This window comes from Prionailurus bengalensis, chromosome A1, assembly GCF_016509475.1.
Source record: "Prionailurus bengalensis isolate Pbe53 chromosome A1, Fcat_Pben_1.1_paternal_pri, whole genome shotgun sequence".
NCBI lineage: Eukaryota > Metazoa > Chordata > Mammalia > Carnivora > Felidae > Prionailurus > Prionailurus bengalensis.
This window is the reverse complement of record NC_057343.1, coordinates 214,867,070-214,885,961: the sequence shown is the minus strand read 5'-3', so window position 1 is coordinate 214,885,961 and position 18,892 is coordinate 214,867,070. Positions and strand designations below refer to the sequence as shown.

Sequence of the window (18,892 nt, the reverse complement as noted above, 5' to 3'; positions counted from 1 at the left end):
GCCATCAGAACCAAGGATGTCTAGCATTGAGGTGGTGATTTCTTAACGGACCTGCTGAGAAACCTGACCATATTTATTATTTAAAGCCCAGAAATACTTATTTGTAACCAGGCTTCCAGAAAGCACAGGATAGTGAAGATTTTAAAGGAAAGACTTTTTCCCCTTTTCAAACTGTCCTTTTTCTTGTCTTCTTTTCTGCCCTTTTCTTTTTCTCCTAGGATTCACCCTTCTTTTCCCTGTTCTCTCTCCCTCCCCTACAAAGCACTGTCTAGAGTAGAGCTACTCAATACAGCTTCCTGCAGTGATAGAAGTGTTTTATGTCTCTACTATCCACTGTGGGAGCCACGTGTGTCTACGGAGCACATGAAAAGTAGCAAGTGACACTAAGGCGTGTATTTTTTATTTTAATCTCCATTTAAATATAGACCATGACAGGTGACTTAGTGGCTGCCATATTGGACAGCAGAGGTCTAAAAAATGCAATGGGACCCCTGAAACATATCAGGAGAGCAATGAAGCACGCAGACCTCCGGTTCCCATGGGCTCCCAGAAGGGGGATGGAAGGAGGTGCTGCTGGAGATTGGTGGTGAGAGAGTATTCCCTTCTAAGTCCACACATGAACCTCCATATTTGAGGGTTGAAAACCCATAGGCTATGTCTGCCTATCTCCATGATGGTTTCAGTAAAAGGGTAGTAACCTTGCCAAGCCAACATTTTTTAAATGAATCAGAGTCTGGGAAGCCAACATAGCTGGCAGATATTTTGTAAAACTGCAAAAATATAATTGTTCTAAGCTGCCAGGAATACAAAAATATCATTAGCAGACATCTCATTTCTACCTTTGAATGTAGAATATACTAATTAAGGATAGCAACTATTTTCTGATGTCTCTTTTCTCATATTAAGCACAAAGTGATTTTTTTTCCTTTTTTGCTTATGCTGGAATATCTGTCTCATTTAAGAAATTTATTATTCTAAGAAGAATAGCAAGGAGCTAAATTGTAGAAGATTTTAGCCCTACATTTTCTTTATCTCCCGTTCAGGTTATAAATAGTGTACCTTCCTTCCACACACGTACATGTGGGTGATGGACAGGAGAGGGATTGAGATTCAAGCTCTTACGTGCCATAAAGGGGAAGGTGTGGCTTCTGGGAAAGAATTTTATTTTCCAAACATGAGGGATTAGAACCGAAGCTGCTGCATTTCTCACCAGGGTGTTTTGTACAGAATAATAGTTGTCGGGGTTTACGGTTTGTGTGTTATAAGAAACAAGGGCTTGCTAAGTTTTTGGTTGAGTGAATTAAGCTTAAAATGGCAAGATACTTTCTAACCATGATTGTGAACTTGGCATGGGGGTAAGGGATGGCTTCCATGGAGAACCCAGCCACAGGATGGTCCTCCTACATCTCTGAGGCCTTTTGGCTTCTGGTTCCTCACTCCATTCCAGAAAGCAAGAAGAGTCGGATCTGTGGGGTACAGTCAAAGAGAAGCACTGAGTGCCAGCAGCCACCATGCAGCTCTTCATGTGCAGTGGAAGGCACAGCAACCTACTGCAGCCAGGGCTGTTCCTCCAGTGTTGTTGATAATAAACTTCCTTTAAGCTGCTGGACCAGAGATGGAGCAGGGAGAAATGTCTGTGTCACCCAAAAGACAACTGAGGTTTTCAAAACCTGAATATATTTTTATGCCAGAGGCCACAGGAGGATAAATGAGACTGTCTCTGACCTTGCCATGTGCTGACTTTTAGGAATACCAGATTGTAAAGAAGTCCACCCGCTCCCTAAGCACCACTCAGGTGGAATCTCCTTGGAGACTCATTCGGCCATCAGTCATCTCCATCATTGGCCTATACAAAGAAAAAGGCAAGGTGAGCTCCCTTCTGCACAGTTTTGTCCTCCAAGTGAATGTTAGTATATATTTCTTTTTTTTTTTTTCCTTAACATTTGTTTATTTTGAGAGAGAGAGAAAGAGAGTTTGTGTGCAAGGGAGGGGCAGAGAGAGAGAATTCCAGGCAGGCTCCGTGCTGTCAGCACAGAGCCCAACACAGAGCTCAATTTCACGAACTGTGAGATCATGACCTGAGGCAAAGTCAAGAGTCGGACATTTAACCGACTGAGCCACCCAGTCGCCCCTGTTAGCGTGTATTTCTTAAATAGTGAATTTTGTTGTTGTTTTTACATGAAATAAAAATTAAGAGGTATAAAGAGGAATCGATTAAGTGGCCTTTATGTAGATTTGAGTGGATTCCTTTGCTCCTTTCCTGTGGGATTTGAGATGATCATGCCCTTTTGTCCTTATGACTTAGGGAGTCACCGGCACCTGGGAGCTAGGGTATAGTTGAGGGTGGAGTGAATGTTCCAACATTTACTACTATTGAAAGAAAGGCCACCCCTGTAGCTTCAGGGGGCATATTCCTAATTACCCTTTTGAATGAATTTCATAGCATTGCCATTATCATAAAGATAATAATACAAATACCTTGATATTATACAAATATCAAAACATCCATCTTGATACAACATGGAAGTACTGAAACAAAAGAATAAAATAAGTATGGCCCCTAAATTGTGTGAAATGACTCTCCTGAGCTATTAATCAATCCATGTGAAATTGCCATTTTTGGAGATCAAAGATTGTCAAATACTGGCAATTTCATGTTTCGGTGTAAAACTTTCTCCCTTTAACATAATGCAAGTGTAGTGCACTGCAAATAGATCTGAGGAAGGAAATAGAGAAGGGAACACAAATTCATAGCTGGTTATCTTAACTCTGAGCCTAGTTGGGAAGGAGACTTCAGTTAAATACTACAATGGGAAAATGCCCTCAGTGAAATACTGAGACAAAAACAGATGCCCTCAGTCAAATACTGCAATGACAACCTGGACCCCCTTCTGCTTGGGGTGTAGGGCCTTGGCTTTAGCATTGCTGGAGGTCGAGACTGCATTCGAGGACAGATGGGGATTTTTGTCAAGACTATTTTCCCAAATGGATCGGCTGCAGAGGATGGAAGACTTAAAGAAGGTAGGAGAAAGCCTCTCCGTGGTTCTCAGTGGTGGTGAGTTCTGATTCCATCAGAATCTGCCTCCTTGCAAGATGTGAAGCCAGTGGCACAGCAGCCAAAGCCATGGGCTTGGGGGTCGAGAGGACATGAGCTGAATCCAACATTTACTGCATCATGGCCTTGGACAATTGATGTAACCTGAGCTTCACTTGTCTCAGTTTGTAAACTTGGAATATTAATACTGATCTTGAAGAGTTGTTGTGAAGATTAAATGAGATGATATGCAGAACATGACGATATTTTTATTTGGTCTTTAAGTGTCTATCTTGTCCCCTTGGATCTTGATCATATTCCTTGCCTTGAAAATTCCTGAGAGCTTGCAGGTCATTCTTGCCTCAGGGCTGGAGTACATGCACATCTTTTATATTCTCTGTGCTACCTGACATTGTGCCATGCATAAACATGCTGGCAGAGTGCTTTTCTTTCTCCCAACTATTGACATGTGAATGATATATAACACTGTGTAAGTTTAAGGTGTACAACGTGATGATTTGATGTACATATATATTGGAAAATTATTAGCACACTGAGTTAGCTAACACCCTCATCATGCCACTGAATGACCGTGGTGGTGGGGGGTGAGAACATTGAAGACTTACCCTCTTAGAAATTTTCAACTGAACAGCACAGTATTGCTAACTATAGTCACCGTGCTGTGTGATAGATCCCCAGAACCTATTCACGAGTCCTGATTTTTCTTCCTCCCTTATTAGCACACTTCCTTCGTGAAATGATGAAATGACACTATTTGTAGTTACCTTTAAAAATGCTATGACTGGTCGGTTCAGTTGACCCAAATTATAGGTACTATTCTGTGCTGCCAGCTTATTTTTTTTAACTGATAAGAGTCCATTGGAGTCTCCTTTTTCAAGCAGAGCTACCCTAGGAGCCTGTATGCTAATGATAAGACGTGACCAGGCTTATTTTGATGGCGGAATATTTATTTCTCTTTTTTAGAGGAAGGATTAACTCCCAGGTGGTATTTGTGTCTAGTTTCAGAACAATGTAAAATTCTAACAGGGTGTTTTTTATAATGGATGTGCCATATGTTCATTTGATTGAAATTCATCCTGCAGTACTGGTAGAATGGAGACAAATGGAGGAAAAATCAATAGTTAGTAAAGGTTAATAGCACTTGATTCTCCTAAATACTGTTTTTTCACATGTGTTCATTTACAATAAAGGTAAGTCATTGGAATGGATTTTCAATGTGTTGAATGATCTTTTAAAAATCTTGTATAAAGATTTTTAAGAGCATGAGCAATCATTTTAATGATCGTATCCTTTTCCCATATGGAAGCAAACCAAGAACCTTACCTAGTTAGGTGGTTATTTTTAAACAGATTATTTCACTTATTTTACAACTTCTGTAACTGCATTAAAGAAAAGCACATAACAAGTGCATGGAGGTACTGCCACCTTTTCAACCTCATCTACAGGATTCCTTTAATGGAAGGCACAGTGTGCCCCTAGGATTAGCTGCCCAGGAGAGGTTCTGCTGCTGTTGCTCTTTGTTACAGGTAAAGGGAGGCCTTCGTTTGTCCTGCACTGCTGTGTGAAGTTCATCTGTTCTTCTCTCAGTGGCCCCTTCGTAGTGTTTTTGATGAACTGTTATTCCAAAAAAACAGACCATGTTACGAGAGTATAAACCAAAACAAACTGAGAAGTCAACTGGATGTCCAATTTCTCTTATAGTCCCAGCAGACACTATCAACAGCTGGAAAAATGACCTGACCATACGTCCTTGGGGTTGAAGATGAGTCCAGGATAGTTTGAGAGACAGAGAGAGAGAGAGAGAGAGAATGAGAATGAATGAGAGAACAATTTGGCATTAGCCCACAATAGTCTCTCTTAGTCTTAATGGCTGAGAACCTGGAACAGCATCAGTAAGACCAGGCATCTAGACTATTTCTGGAGGGAGGACTACCATTTTTAGATAATATCTCAAAAGTTTTTTGTCTCTGTTATTAAAACCATTTTCCACACACCATGATGATTCTGCAGGCTTGAAAACCTTGTCTTTCTGCAAATACAGAAGTGTCTTTCTCACATGTTACATATATATATATATATATATATTCATGCTATATTGCCAGTAGGTTTAGGTTTTTTAAACAAACACTATGAGGAAAGGCTTGGGACTCATTATTGCATTTTGATCTCTAGACTTAGGACACCTGTTATCGAACTTGGCAATGGCTAAAGAATTAGAACTTAATGCTTCCCCTGGTTGTTTTTCATTAAAGATGGAGATACAGAATTACTGCAAAAGAATATGTATTGTTATTAATTGTCCCATTTTTTGAAATTCCTGAGAGCTATGCTAATGAAAGTAGGCTGGAACAATAAAAGTCCTTTTATAGAATTGTAAATCAGGTACCATATGGTATCCTCTTCTAGTACTGACCATGCAGTTAGATTCTAGTACATCAAAGTTTGATGTTAATGTAATTCTCCTATTTTGGCACTAGGGGATGAAATCCTAGATGTAAATGGGATACCAATAAAGGGCTTGACGTTCCAAGAAGCCATCCATACCTTTAAGGTAACCACATTCTTATTTATCTCTTTTATCTTCTTGATTTCTCTTCCCTTATTTCCTTCTGGTTTGGGTTCTTTTTTTTTTCTTTTTTTTTTTTTTTCATCCTTTAATCTAGGAGTAGTCTGAATGTTTTAGCATTTAGAATGTTTTACTCTCTTGTTTTCTCAGCAAATCCGGAGTGGATTATTCGTCTTAACAGTACGCACAAAGTTACTGAGCCCAAGCCTCACACCCTGCTCCACACCCACACACATGAGCAGATCCAGCTCCCCCAACTTCAACACCAGTGGGGGCAGCTCAGCAGCAGGCTCTGACGAAGGCAGTTCTTCATCCCTGGGTCGGAAGGCCCCCGGGCCCAAGGACAGAATTGTCATGGAAGTCACACTCAACAAAGGTGATACCAGCTACTCCCCACTTCCTTACATTCTCTCACATAATAATTTGTCATCTGTTCCTAGGTTTCGTTTTTTTTTAATTTTTTCTAGGAACTGTTCCTTTGGAACAGTTTACTGCCAACAACGTATGGTATTCTGTAAATGGACAGTGGGATCACACGTAGAGATTTTAGTCATTTTGCTAAAGTGAAAAAGAGTTACCAGTAGTACAAAGTCTTTTAAGCTCTCCCCAGATGAATCACTGTGTGGCAGAAACTCATGTTTAAAAAAAAAAAAAACCAAAAAAAAAAAAAAAAATCACTGACTGACTTAATTCTAGGGCTAATAAAAAATTTTGAAGAACAAAAGATTATAGTTGAGAATACAGCTAATAACTATAAGTTGTGGGTCTTCACCAGATCTTACAGCCTTTCATCTGTTTCCTTTTCCTCTACACCTACTACAGAAATATGAGCAATGAATTAACCAAGAGATTAGTTGCTAAAAAAGATAAGTGAAAGAAATGTATCTAGAATAAAAAATATTGGGACGTCTGGGTGGCTCAGTTGGAGGATCATGGGACTCTTGATCTTAGGGTTGTAAGTTCGAGCCCCATGTTGGGTGTAGAGATTACTTAAAAAATAAAATCTTAAAAAAATATATTACTTTGACTCTGCCTGTTTCCAAAAACAGAATTGAGGAGGTTCTTTAGACTAAGCAGAGAGCAGGCAGCTGAATTATTCAGTCCATAGTTAGCCCCTGGTTCTGCCGTGGACTCATTTCATTTACAGAGTATGATAATGTTAACAGCAAAAAGCAGGATTTACATTCTCAGTCTGGTCAAAAATAAATGATTGCTGGTCTGAATATACAGGGATGTAGCTTCATATCACTTATACTTTTTTTTAACTTTGTTTTCTTTGATGCCTCTCAGAGCCCAGAGTTGGATTAGGTATTGGTGCCTGCTGCCTGGCTCTAGAAAACAGTCCTCCAGGTATCTACATTCACAGCCTTGCCCCAGGATCAGTGGCCAAGATGGAGAGCAATCTGAGGTTTGTTGTAAACCTGATAATATAGGCTTCTGGGATGTTCGTGAATTTAGGAATGAATATACGTGTAAGATATCTGCCCTATTACATTCTTTTGTGAGATTCTAAACTTTTGTATTATTTGCAGTGATAGTATAGCCAAGATTATAATTAATTTCCAAAGATGAAAAGCTAATGTAGCAGTAGAGAACTATAGATCTTGGCTTCCCTATTTTGATCTGTTTGGACTCAGAAGCTCAGTTTCAGAAACTTGACAAAATACAACTCTACATAGATACCTATGATCGTCTAAATATTTTCTTTCACTTTTATATTCATTTATGTAAAATTCATAGGTGATGCCAGGAACTGCTCATAACAGTTCAGAATCACTGGATACAAAAGAGTCCGAAATCATGCCCTTAAACTGGGGGCCTCTATTATTATTAAGTATAATCTCTTGACCTTTCCTGTTGTTTCATTCCTTTCTGAGTGATGTTGTCTAGATGCTTATTGTCTGAAATCACCACATGTCTGATTTCTCAGTCCAGCTAGTTGAGTTGTAGCATGGATATTCTGTTATACAAGAGATGTCTAGGTGTTCTATTATATAGTAACTGCAGTGGATCTGTGCCCACCCAAACGCCACAAGAATATACACGTAGTGCACAAAGCACTCTGTGTAAACAGTATCACTTTTCCCCCCTATAAGCTTCTAAGTCCTTGAGCAGTTGAGGAATTGTCAAAATGACATGCCTTGAGGTTGCCATTTTGGGGCCCTGTTAATAGATTATGTTATGTTTTTAGTTAATCATCAGAGTGAATTTTCATACAAAAAAAATTTAGCAAATCATCCAAAGTACATTAAAGAAAATATACTTTTAGAACCCAAGGAAAAAAAATCCTTTAATGACATCCCAAGATGATGTTTCTTTCTTGAATGGTTCCATATGTCTGGAGCCTGCCAAATGAACATTCTTCAAACACCATATAAAGAGTCTTTTGTTCTCTCCTACTGAGTTCTCTGCCTATAATTTCAAGTCAAAATGGGCATCTTGTCCCCAATTTCTCATTTGTTCAAATTTAAAACGTTTTTACAAATTCTTGGGTAACCTTTGAGCTTCAAGATATTTCCCCCTCAAATTACATTACAATAATCATTTCAAGATGGTAGGGAAAAAAAGAAAATGGTGGTGGTCAAGGAGCTATCTTGTGATGATCAAAAGGTAGACAGACCTGAGTTCAACAGTGTGTGACATCAAGGTGGCCTCTCTAAAGTCTGTGGCCTTGTCTAAACAATAGGAATAATAATACCTGTTCAAAGGATTGTTATGTAAATTGCTTTGTATAGTGCCTGGTTTACACTCTGTGCTCAAGAAATGGTAACCCTTGTTATTGTCTTATTATCAATTTTATTTAACTTTACTACTGAAAATGCAACTAGATACACATAAGGACTTTGCTGATTTAATGTCTAATGTGTTTATATGAATGTGTTGCTTTTTCACACATATGCAAAGATGAAAAGATGTCATTTGCTTCTTTAAAGTATTCAGAAAAGATTTCATATTATAAACCTCTCCCAGAGGGAAATCTTGTAAAAACTTAACTGTTACCACAGCGTGTTGGTTATGTTGTCCTCCCTAGCCGCGGAGATCAAATCCTGGAAGTGAACTCAGTCAATGTCCGTCATGCTGCTTTAAGCAAAGTCCATACCATCCTGAGCAAATGCCCCCCAGGACCTGTTCGACTTGTCATTGGCCGGCACCCTAATCCAAAGGTGAAGTACTTCTTATTGTTCTAAATATGAAAAGATGGCTTGGTTATTTGTCCTGTAGCAGTGATGACACATATTCCTATGATGACGCACACTCTGGTAAGACAGTTCACCCAGCCGGGCTTGGGAATCAGCCTGTGGTCACACAGTGGCCAAGTAACTGATACACATGGGAACAAATCATTGATGTGGACTTCTTCATCTTCACACTCTTAGAAATTTCATTAGAAAATTTTGACAGTGTTATTGGTGAATATAAAATATGGTAGGAAGATAAGAGTGCTGGGTTCTGAGTAACTTCCAGCTGTTTGTTTGATCTCTAGTGAGATACTTAACCTTTTTGGGTTTCTGCATCAAGAAAATGTGAGAGCATTGGATTAAATGATCTGTCCAGGCCATCCTTGACCCGAGGAGAATACTTCTGTCATTAAGGCTTAAGAGTCCACTAATATTTTTTCTGCATTGATATCACATTGTTGAATTTGCAGATAATCATAGCCCCTGTATCGTGGGCCTTTGTGTTATTTGGTTGTATCTCTTTTATACTTGAGCAGTTGCTTTTAATTTTTTTAGGTTAACCAGAGCACACCTCAGCAATTTCAGCTCTACTGGCTTTAAGCACAGTTTTTTGTTGTTTCAAGTACTTGATGTAAAAATCCTTTTAAATTAACTTGTCTATAATATCAGGTTATATTTTACAAAATTCAGCCTTTCCTTTTCAGTAACTCAAAATGCTCCATAAGAACATTAGCTCTTTTTTGGGGCATCTGGGTGGCTCAGTCGGTTAAGCATCTGACTTTGGCTCAGGTCATGATCTCACAGTTCATGGGTTCGAGCCCTGTGTCAGGCTTCATGCTGACAGCTCAGAACCTGGAGTCTGCTTTGGATTCTGTTTCTCCTGTTCTATGCCCCTACCCCTCTCTCACTCTGTCTCTCTCTCTCTCTCTCTCAAATCAATACACATTAAAAAAAGAATATTAGTTCTTTTTGTGCCTATCATATGACCACCTCCTCTGTATCATTTGTACTATTATTTGATTATATCCTAAATGGTCCCAGACTGCTATGCTTGATGGACTTGTATGCCATCTTGAGAGTAAGACGTGTGTGTGGAGAACTTTGGGTCATCCCATTTCTGAGATTTCTTTAGTGTATTAATTTTATAGCATCATTTTTAGTGTTTTCAGTGGTGTGTTTTTATTATACTGGTTCTCCATAGTGCTTGGACAAGGATTGCCATTAGACTGATTCAAAGTCAACTCCACTACTATTTTTTTTCCCAGATTGTGTTCTCCTGTCTATATATGTCTTAAATAAAAACTTCTTGAATAAATATCATTAAAATAAAATCAAGTCCTTCTACCATTTTCCATTTTTTCCTTCTTGTCACTTCCTGTTTTTCTCCTTTACGTTTTATAGTCCTGACATTTTCCCTTGTAATCTGTTCTCCTCTGTCTCTCTGCTGTCCCCATGGCTCTCTTTGGGTCATTTTTTTTTTAAGTTTATTTATTTATTTTGAGAGAGAGAGTGTGCAAGCAGGGGAGGGGCAGATTGCTGTCAGCAAGGAGCCTGATTCAGGGCTTGATCCCAACAACCACAAGATCATGACCTGAGCTGAAATCAAGAGGCAGACACTTAACCAACTGAGCCATCCAGGCATCCCATGTCATTTTTAACACCACTTTGCCTCAAACTCACAGCTAGAGTGGTCTTGATTCCTTCCTCTAGGGTCCTCTCTGGGATTCCATCACCTGCTTCCCACTTAGGAAGCAGTCCAATAAGCTAGAGCTGACCTCGCACATCCCTCAGCAACATTATAAAATTAAGTTCTCAGTGGTTTCCAGGCATTCGTTTCAAGGCATGTCTGACTTCAAAATCCATTCCAAAATAGCACAGGTCACAATTTGTTGGGAGGTCTGCTTCGTCTCAGCCCAAAAGCATCTACCTAATTTGCCAGTACAATCAAACATCAGAATGGCATTTAAGCGCAAAGCATAATGATTCTGATGGACTGGTGGTCTGCAATCCTGTTGAATACAGGTTGATTCATGTTTCTGGCCACAGTAAATGGTCATCATGATGGTGTGGGAGATACATCCAGCAAAACCAGATTTCAGTATTTGTTTTACTAGATTTCACATTTCTTCCTAGGTAAACATGGTGTTCTTAATTGTAACATCATACTATATTTTTCTTTTGGTCAAGATTCCATTTTATGTTTAATGTATTTTTATACCGCTCACCCCAGCATCTCATGCCAGTAGTACATTTTGATACTGAACGTATGTACTTCCTTAGTTTTCATGTTGTTCCAATAGAAATACCACAAGGATTTTCTTTTCTTCTGTTTCTCATAATGACTGGCGCAGTGACTGCCCAACTGGGATATTCAAACCCTCCAGGTCTAGACAAGCTAAGATTTGGACTTACTCAGGTCACAGCTTCTAGCTTATGTTAAGTAGAAGAAAGTCATAGAGGTCCATTTTTAACTGGTCCTGGGGCTCTCAGCATGACTAGAATTATCCAGGAAATCTTTCACTTGTTTCAAAACCTGACCATTTTTCTCCCACTCAGAAAAATAGTTGCAAATATTGAAAGTCTAATGTCAATTAGAAAATGGCAACCTTGCAATTCTTGAAAATTGGCAAGAAAAATTTGCAACCACCATATAAACTTATATTTTCCCTGACTCATTTATACAAAATTACTTTTGCTTTATGAAGTATATGTTTGTGTTTTAGTGTGTATGCTTTGTGCATGTATATATATATATATATATATATATATATATATATATATATAATTTTATTTCCTGTGAAGGTTGCTAGAAAGTATTACATAAAAGCCATGATGTGATTATGATTTATCTGTTAGATTAAAACATAATGCTGAATCTTGCATAACTTTATTTACTTATTAAGAAAAATTGTTATGCTTATCCAAATATTACTTATGCTAAATGTTATTTTAGTACATAAAATTACCATTCTAAGTTTACAGTATTCTTACCTTTAAAAAAGAAACTCTATGCAAGTTATGTAATTGTCTTTTAAAATACCTCGTAGTTCAGCATATATCAGGCTTTAAACTTTTTTTCCATATTGAATAATGACAGGGATAACAACTAATGGGGGAAAAATGCATGAATCTACCATGATCCCAATAAATATAGAAAGAAAAGAAGAGTTATAAAATGACTATTTTGAAAACTTCATCATAAAAATTGATTCAAATAAGAATAATCAATGATGCTAAAACCATTGAGTAAAAATATACTGGGGAGCAGGATATTGATGTTGTCTGAAGCTGTTTCCTCCCAGATTATTCATTGATGACCAAAAAAAAAAAAAAAATCTAGTAAAGAAATGTGGTGAAGTCCATCCTAATCAAGTGGTCAAAGTTACCATCAGTCATGAAACATGAAATGCTGACCCTGAGTGCCTCTCTGATGCACTGAAAAGGAAACAGTTGTTGTAGTTTTTCTGCCAAAAAAAAAAAAAATACATAATCTAAATCTCAGCATGAAAAAACTATTAGATCCTAATTGAGGGTTTGATTGGCCTAGGTTTCTTCCAGAATATCAGTATTGTGACAAACAAAAGCTCAGTAGTGTTTTGGATTAAAGGAGTCTAAAAAAGACTTGACCCTAAACTGAATTCTGGATTGCCAAAAATGAAATTTCTATAAAGCATTACTATGCGAAGGAGTTAGTTGGTGACAATCCGCTAAAGATCCACAACAAGATAAGGAGCTTGCACCAGAATGCAAATCAGTTACATCACTAGGGCCACCACTCAGTTCAGTGGATATTTTTCCCCCAGGAAGACACTGTTGGGAAAGAAGCTGAGTGTTGATAAGCATTCTAGAGGAAAATCCTATCTCCTCACAAGCTGGCATCAAACTTCCTGTGAACTACTTCTGTCTACTGACACATTTTGAGTAGCATTTCTGAAGGACGGTGTTAGTACAGTTGGCTGAATTGGAATATAAAATGTGCATTAGACAGGCATTTGTGTCAATGTTAAATTTCCTAGAATTGACAATAGTACTGGGGTTATTAAAGAGAATGTTCTTGTTTTTAGGAGGTTTGTAACTAACCTCTTAACGTCTGCAACTGACTCCCAAATTAAAATGTTAAATGGTGTGTGTATCTGTATAAAGAAAGAGCATGAGTGTAAATGTGGGAGAATGTTTTAAAAAACAACAATGAAGAATTTACTACTCTTGTGTTACTTTTACAAGTTTTATGTAGGTTTGAAATTGCTTAAGTAAAATCTAGGAAAAAAGAATTAGAAGTGAGTGTTCTAGAGAGAGGCAGGTATCAGCCATGTAGCACCTGAAAGCTTTAATGAATTTGAAAACCAACTGAGGGTCTGATTTTGAATACATTGTTTGAAGCAATATGTTAACCTGGCAATATTTCTTATACGCCCTGAGCTATTGCTTCAGAGGATGGTCATAATCTTTGGTCCTGTGGTTTTCCTCTTTATTTGCACTCAGCCTCTGACTCTGGTCCTAGCTACTTTTTTTTTTTGGGGGGGGGGGGGGGAATAAATAAAACCAGCTAATTTGTGCTTTCTGCTGAAAACCAGGTTTCCGAGCAGGAAATGGATGCAGTGATAGCACGCAGCACTTATCAGGAGAGCAAAGAGGCCAATTCCTCTCCTGGCTTAGGTACTGTATTTGCACATTTTCATTCAACACTCAGAAGAGTCTCTCAATTAACCTTCCCCATGGAACACTCCCCAATGCAATGTTATTGGTTGGATTCTTTGTAATTACCAGGTTTGGCAGAAGTAGTTGTCCAAGAGATTCTGTGCTTTTTCTTAGCATCTACTTTTGATTTCTGCAGTTATTTAATGTGCTTTATTAAAGTTCTAATTATGCATGCTTCTTGTGCTACAAGATCATTTGCAAAAATGAGTTAGCGGCATTTCGTGTGTTTTATGTACAATTCATATGAAATGTTTTAGGTAAAAATGAAGTAATCCCAAAATATCAGTTGTTTGATAGATGCAGAGTGGTCTCCATTCCAAAACCTGGGGTTTCTTTACATGAATTAAAAATTTCCACAAAGTACGGCAGCTCTATTTCAATAATAAGTCGGTATTTTTTAAGTTTCAACTTAAGGGTAATAGAGGCTCCCAAAATCATGATTTTCCACTTCTTTAAGTGGGAAACTTAAGGCAGAGAAGGACTGAAATAGTAAGAATTTCATATGAATTTTAAATGTGAAACATTCCATCAAGTTTTGAAAGTAATGTTTCTGGTAGAATAGAAATCCAAAGGGACTGCAAACATGTCTCAACTCAAGATATTACTGATGTTAAGATTGATGTCAGGAGAAAAAAGAACTGAGACATGAGTTACTGGTTGTCAGAGGAAAAGGAAGACTTAAGATTTTTTGGCAGCCATGTAATACCCTGGTTATTTCCATCCATAATTAATATATTTAAAGTGGGCACAACCATAATGGGCTCTTTATTTGGCCAGCTCCTTCTCCTGACCTGCCTGCAAGCTGTCCTCTCCTAAGCCTGGCATACCCATTCGATCATTTATTTTGAAAGATTTTATTAAGCTATGGACCTCATGCCCAAGATCTTTTTGCTCATGGCATAGAATTTAAAGTTTCAATGCAGAATCTTCACATCCTTCTACTAAAAACGAAAATAGGTTATTCAACCCTCTCCCCAGTTTCTTCATGGGTTTCTTGAGTGGGACTTCTTTGTTCGTTGATCCTTCGATCTGTTCAGCAGATATCACTGAATACTTCCTAGACCCAGGTGCAATGCTGAGCATTGTGGAGTCAGAGCACTGAAGATCTCAGCCCTGTAGATGAATAGCTGAGGAAGGAATATGAGAGGCATCCACTTATAATTAAATTATACTGTGTGTATGGAAATTGGTTTATGGGTAATATAAAATACTCTCGAGATTCAGAAGAAGTTACTTCCAACTGGGTGATCCCATGGAGGTGGTAGCATCCAAGTTAGGGCTTGAAGCATGAGCAGAACCTTGGGAGGTGGGGTGGGGTGGGGATCGGGTCAAGTGCATGCATGTCTACCACCTATGCACACAGCCCATCAGTGTCAGTCAAGCAGAGAAGAGTTAATATGTTTGGCTCCTTCTTTTCTAGTTGAGAATGAGAGCCTAGTTGTAAGAATTCGAGCTGCGCTCTTTTAACTTTATGGTGAATTTTCCCTCCAACAGGTACCCCCTTGAAGAGTCCCTCTCTTGCAAAAAAGGTGAGTCAAGGCACACTGCTGCCTCGCTCAGCTGGCCCACGAACCGATTCCTGGAGCCCAGAAGCCAAACCTGAGGGCCCACCCATATTTCTGTCCATGAGTCATTTTGGCCACTTTACACAGACAACTGCAACAATGCTAATTTGAGAACAAATATAAAAATGTGTGTTTCTTTCATTAACTATTCATCTAGGAAAAGAATAGAGCAACAAAATAAAAGAAGTGAGCTGCAGTTTTTCTTTTTAATTTTTTTTAATGTTTATTTTTGAAAGAGAAAGAGAGCACACGTATGTGTTGGGGAGGGGCAGAAAGAGTGAAGGAGACACAAAATCTGAAGCAGACTCCAGGCTCCTAGCTGTCAGCAGAGAGCCTGATGCGGGGCTCAAACTCACAAACCGTGAGATCATGACCTGAGCCCCATGAGCTGCAGTTTGAAGGATAGTTTACAACCTGCTCCACAATAAAGGGTCCCAGTTGGTTTAGGGGGAGCCTGTGACTTTAAGGAGACTGGAATCTTTCTTAGCTGGCGGCCCCTCAATCCCAGTGGATCAGAGCCTAGGATTCAAACTCCCTTCTTCCTTGTTCCATCACTAGGCTGAACCAGTGGCTGGGAATTTATTTCTGTTTTCCTGTCTCTCTCCCCCAGTGTTTTTCCTGGGGTGGTTGATACAGTGCTGCTGTGGCTTTTCTGATCATTGCTAAGCATTTGGCAAAAAAGAAAAAAAAAAAAAAAAGATCTTTTAAAAACATGGTCTGGCAGCAACTGTTGGCTTTTTCCTTAATTGTTTAATTTAGCCATCCTGAAGTAAATGGAACTGGGTGTTTATTGTCACCACTGTTTCACAGGACCATGGATTCGAACAAAGTGTTCTTGGAAAGACAGGAAGTAATTACTATTTCAGCTGATCAGCTTCTGGTGTGCTTGCTCATCATCCACCACTGTCTTCTCCAACAGGACCCCCTGATTTCTGACCCCGAACCCGCCCAGTACTTTGCCCCCGGTGTCCCAGGCCCCCTGTCAGACTTCATGGTGGCCGGCTCTGAGGACGAGGATCACCCAGGAAGTGGCTGCAGCATCTCTGAAGACGGTGGCCTGCCACCCAGCACCTCCAGTAAACAATGACTGTTTTCTGACTCGGGCCACATGGGTTTACGTATTATGATGCTTTAATGTGAACGGAGAACTGGAACCCAAGCCTCTGGTTGAGTAGAAGCCGTCTTTGTTCCCTGACTAAATTCAGAGTTTATTCTTAGAAAATGCAGCCCACCATTTAATGACGGGCCCCTCAGGTCTGCCGTAAAGGATCTGGACACCCGTTCTGCACCCAGGGTGTTGGAGGTGGCTAAACCAGCATTTAGATGCTATTTACATAACTTAGTCTTGAAATTTATGGCATGAAATCAGGTTAGCAACCTGATGGCCTTATGTTTTAGGGGAACCCTAGCCAAGATCCAGGTCCCTTCCCTCATTGGGCCCTAACTTCATTCTTTTTAGAAGGCAGCGAGTGAAAGATTCTGAACCCGTAAGAGAGATGTTATCAAACAGGTGTTTTTAAATCTCATTGATTACGCTTTCACTATAATATGAGATAATCCCATGTGAACCATACTGATTTCTCAGGCTTCTGCTGGTGTGGTTTGCTTTTTTTTTTTTTTAATTTTTTTTTTTAATGTTTATTTATTTTTGAGACAAAGAGAGACAGAGCATGAATGGGGGAGGGGCAGAGAGAGAGGGAGACACAGAATCTGAAGCAGGCTCCAGGCTCTGAGCTGTCAGCACAGAGCCCAAGGCGGGGCTCGAACTCACGGACTGGGAGTTTCACAGGACAAATAAACACTAAAAAAATTACCAAAAAATATATTTTTTTTTAATGTTTATTCATTTTTGAGAGTGAGAGTGAGCATGAGTGGGGGAGGGGCAGAGAGAGAGGGAGACACAGAATCTGAAGCAGGCTCCAGGCTCTGAGCTGTTCACACAGAGCCCGACATGGGGCTCAACTCACAAGCCGCGAGATCATGACCTTAGCCAAAGTCAGACGCTCAACCAACTGAGCCACCCAAGCACCCCTGCACTTTTTAATTTCTAATGTCTGAACAAGAACATCTCTGTCTTAGGACAGGCAGACTTGACCACTCTGGCTTTCATTTGAAGCAGCTGATGCACTTGCTCTAGTCTCTGATGGAAACATTTCAAGGTGGAAGCACGTGTAATTTTTCTTTCATTTAGCAAGATGCAAAGAGTTTGCTGAGCGAACAAGTTTTGCCCTATCCCTGGTTGGTTACAGACAATATAATATCAGGCTCCCTGTACCATGTTCTAGGAGCTTATGTGCCCCCCGTACCCAGCCCCCACTCCTTGCCCCTGAGGAAGGGCCTCCTGTGATGAAGGGGGGGCCTCACGGGATAAGGTCCTGGAGTGCAGGGCTTGCTGGTCTCTGGGCGTCCTCCCAAAAAGGAGCTCCCAGCAGCAGCATCTAGTGCGAACCCCAGCCATGTATCAGGCATCATGGGTGTTGATGAATTAAACATTTCTGTCTCTAGGCAGCATACATGTGCAAACCAAATCCAGAGATTGAAGTAAAAAAAAGAAAAAAATTTTAAACAAGAAAAGAGGCCAGTGGGAAAAGGAGAGAGGGACTCTGGCTGTCCACTCTGTGCAAATCCCAAGAAGCCCTATCATCTAAGCCTGGTCTTCAGTGGCCAGAGGACGAATAGGTGGCAGTTGTGAATGGGGGGGGGGTTGGTGCTCATGTATAATGAGGGGGGTTGAGTTGTAAAACGAGGCCAGATGGGAAACCCTGTCTCATTTAATGATTTCTTTCCCCCTCCCCACCAGCTCACAAGGAACCAGGAAAAGCCAGGGCCAACAGCCTCGTGTCTCTAGGAAGCCAGCGGGCCTCGGGGCTCTTCCACAAGCAGGTGACGGTTGCCAGACAAGCCAGTCTCCCTGGGAGCCCGCAGGTGCTCCGAAACCCTCTCGTCCGCCAGAGGAGGGTTGGCTGCTATGACACAGACGATGCCAGTGATGAAGAAGAGTTTGATGGCGAAGGGGATTGCGTTTCCCTCCCAGGGACCCTCTCTGGTCCCAGCAGGTCTCTGCCAGAGGACGACTGTAGGCAGGTCTTGATGACCTCTTCCAAGGTCATGAGTATCAACAACCAGGAGGAACATCCCCAGAAAACACTGGTCAGTAAGGCCTCCTCAGTGCCTCTCCTGGGCAGCTCGCTGGACTTAGAGGAGAGTGTCCCAGAGGGCACGGGGGACACTCCTTCCCATTCAGCCAACCTGCTGGCCTCGGTAGCGGCCCCCAAGGGTGGCCCTGGCCGCTCAGGGAAGAAGGAACTATCAGGATCTAAGAGTTCCCCCAAATTGGAATACAAAGCCGATACAGGCCCCCAGAATCTGATGCGCACAGATGTCTCCAGGTACCCCCAGCAGAAGAATGACAACCTGGGGTCCAGGCACAAACCAGTGGCCAGGGTCAGCCCACACCACAAGAGGCCCGAGGCTGACACCAGGCCCAGCAACTCCGAGACTGAAAACCTAGCTGATGGAGCTGATGACCCATGTATCCAGGCCACTTCTGGCAGAGAGACCGGGACTGATTTTCATCCCGATGGAACCGTGGAGAAGGTAACTGGTTTCCTTTCAGTTACTTGGGATCTCAGTGACTTTTGTGTGAGTGAATACGGAGTGTGTTAGGAAGCAGAGGATATCCTGCCTGGAAGAGGGGGAACGGTTGGAGAAACAGACTGTAGCAGCTGGTGGGGGGAACATGCCCAGGTATTGAGTCATAGATCATTCCGCCAAAAGATGAAATCCTTCTCTTACCTGTACACGGGACCTGTACACATGGTTGATGAGG

At 40.5% G+C, this 18,892-nt stretch overlaps 1 protein-coding gene across 4 annotated transcripts in view; it reads left to right on the top strand.

The window, feature by feature from the left end:
• Positions 1-18,892, top strand: part of PDZD2 (PDZ domain containing 2) — a 280,372-nt gene that overhangs the window by 237,469 nt on the left and 24,011 nt on the right. For all 4 annotated transcript variants that reach the window (XM_043600507.1, XM_043600498.1, XM_043600515.1 and 1 more), the window contains 10 exons: positions 1,748-1,867; positions 2,907-3,021; positions 5,533-5,606; positions 5,772-5,997; positions 6,912-7,029; positions 8,653-8,785; positions 13,375-13,456; positions 14,993-15,027; positions 15,983-16,139; positions 17,864-18,660. In XM_043600507.1, the coding sequence (XP_043456442.1) occupies positions 1,748-1,867; positions 2,907-3,021; positions 5,533-5,606; positions 5,772-5,997; positions 6,912-7,029; positions 8,653-8,785; positions 13,375-13,456; positions 14,993-15,027; positions 15,983-16,139; positions 17,864-18,660 (1,857 nt within the window). The remainder of the gene's footprint in view (positions 1-1,747; positions 1,868-2,906; positions 3,022-5,532; positions 5,607-5,771; positions 5,998-6,911; positions 7,030-8,652; positions 8,786-13,374; positions 13,457-14,992; positions 15,028-15,982; positions 16,140-17,863; positions 18,661-18,892) is intronic.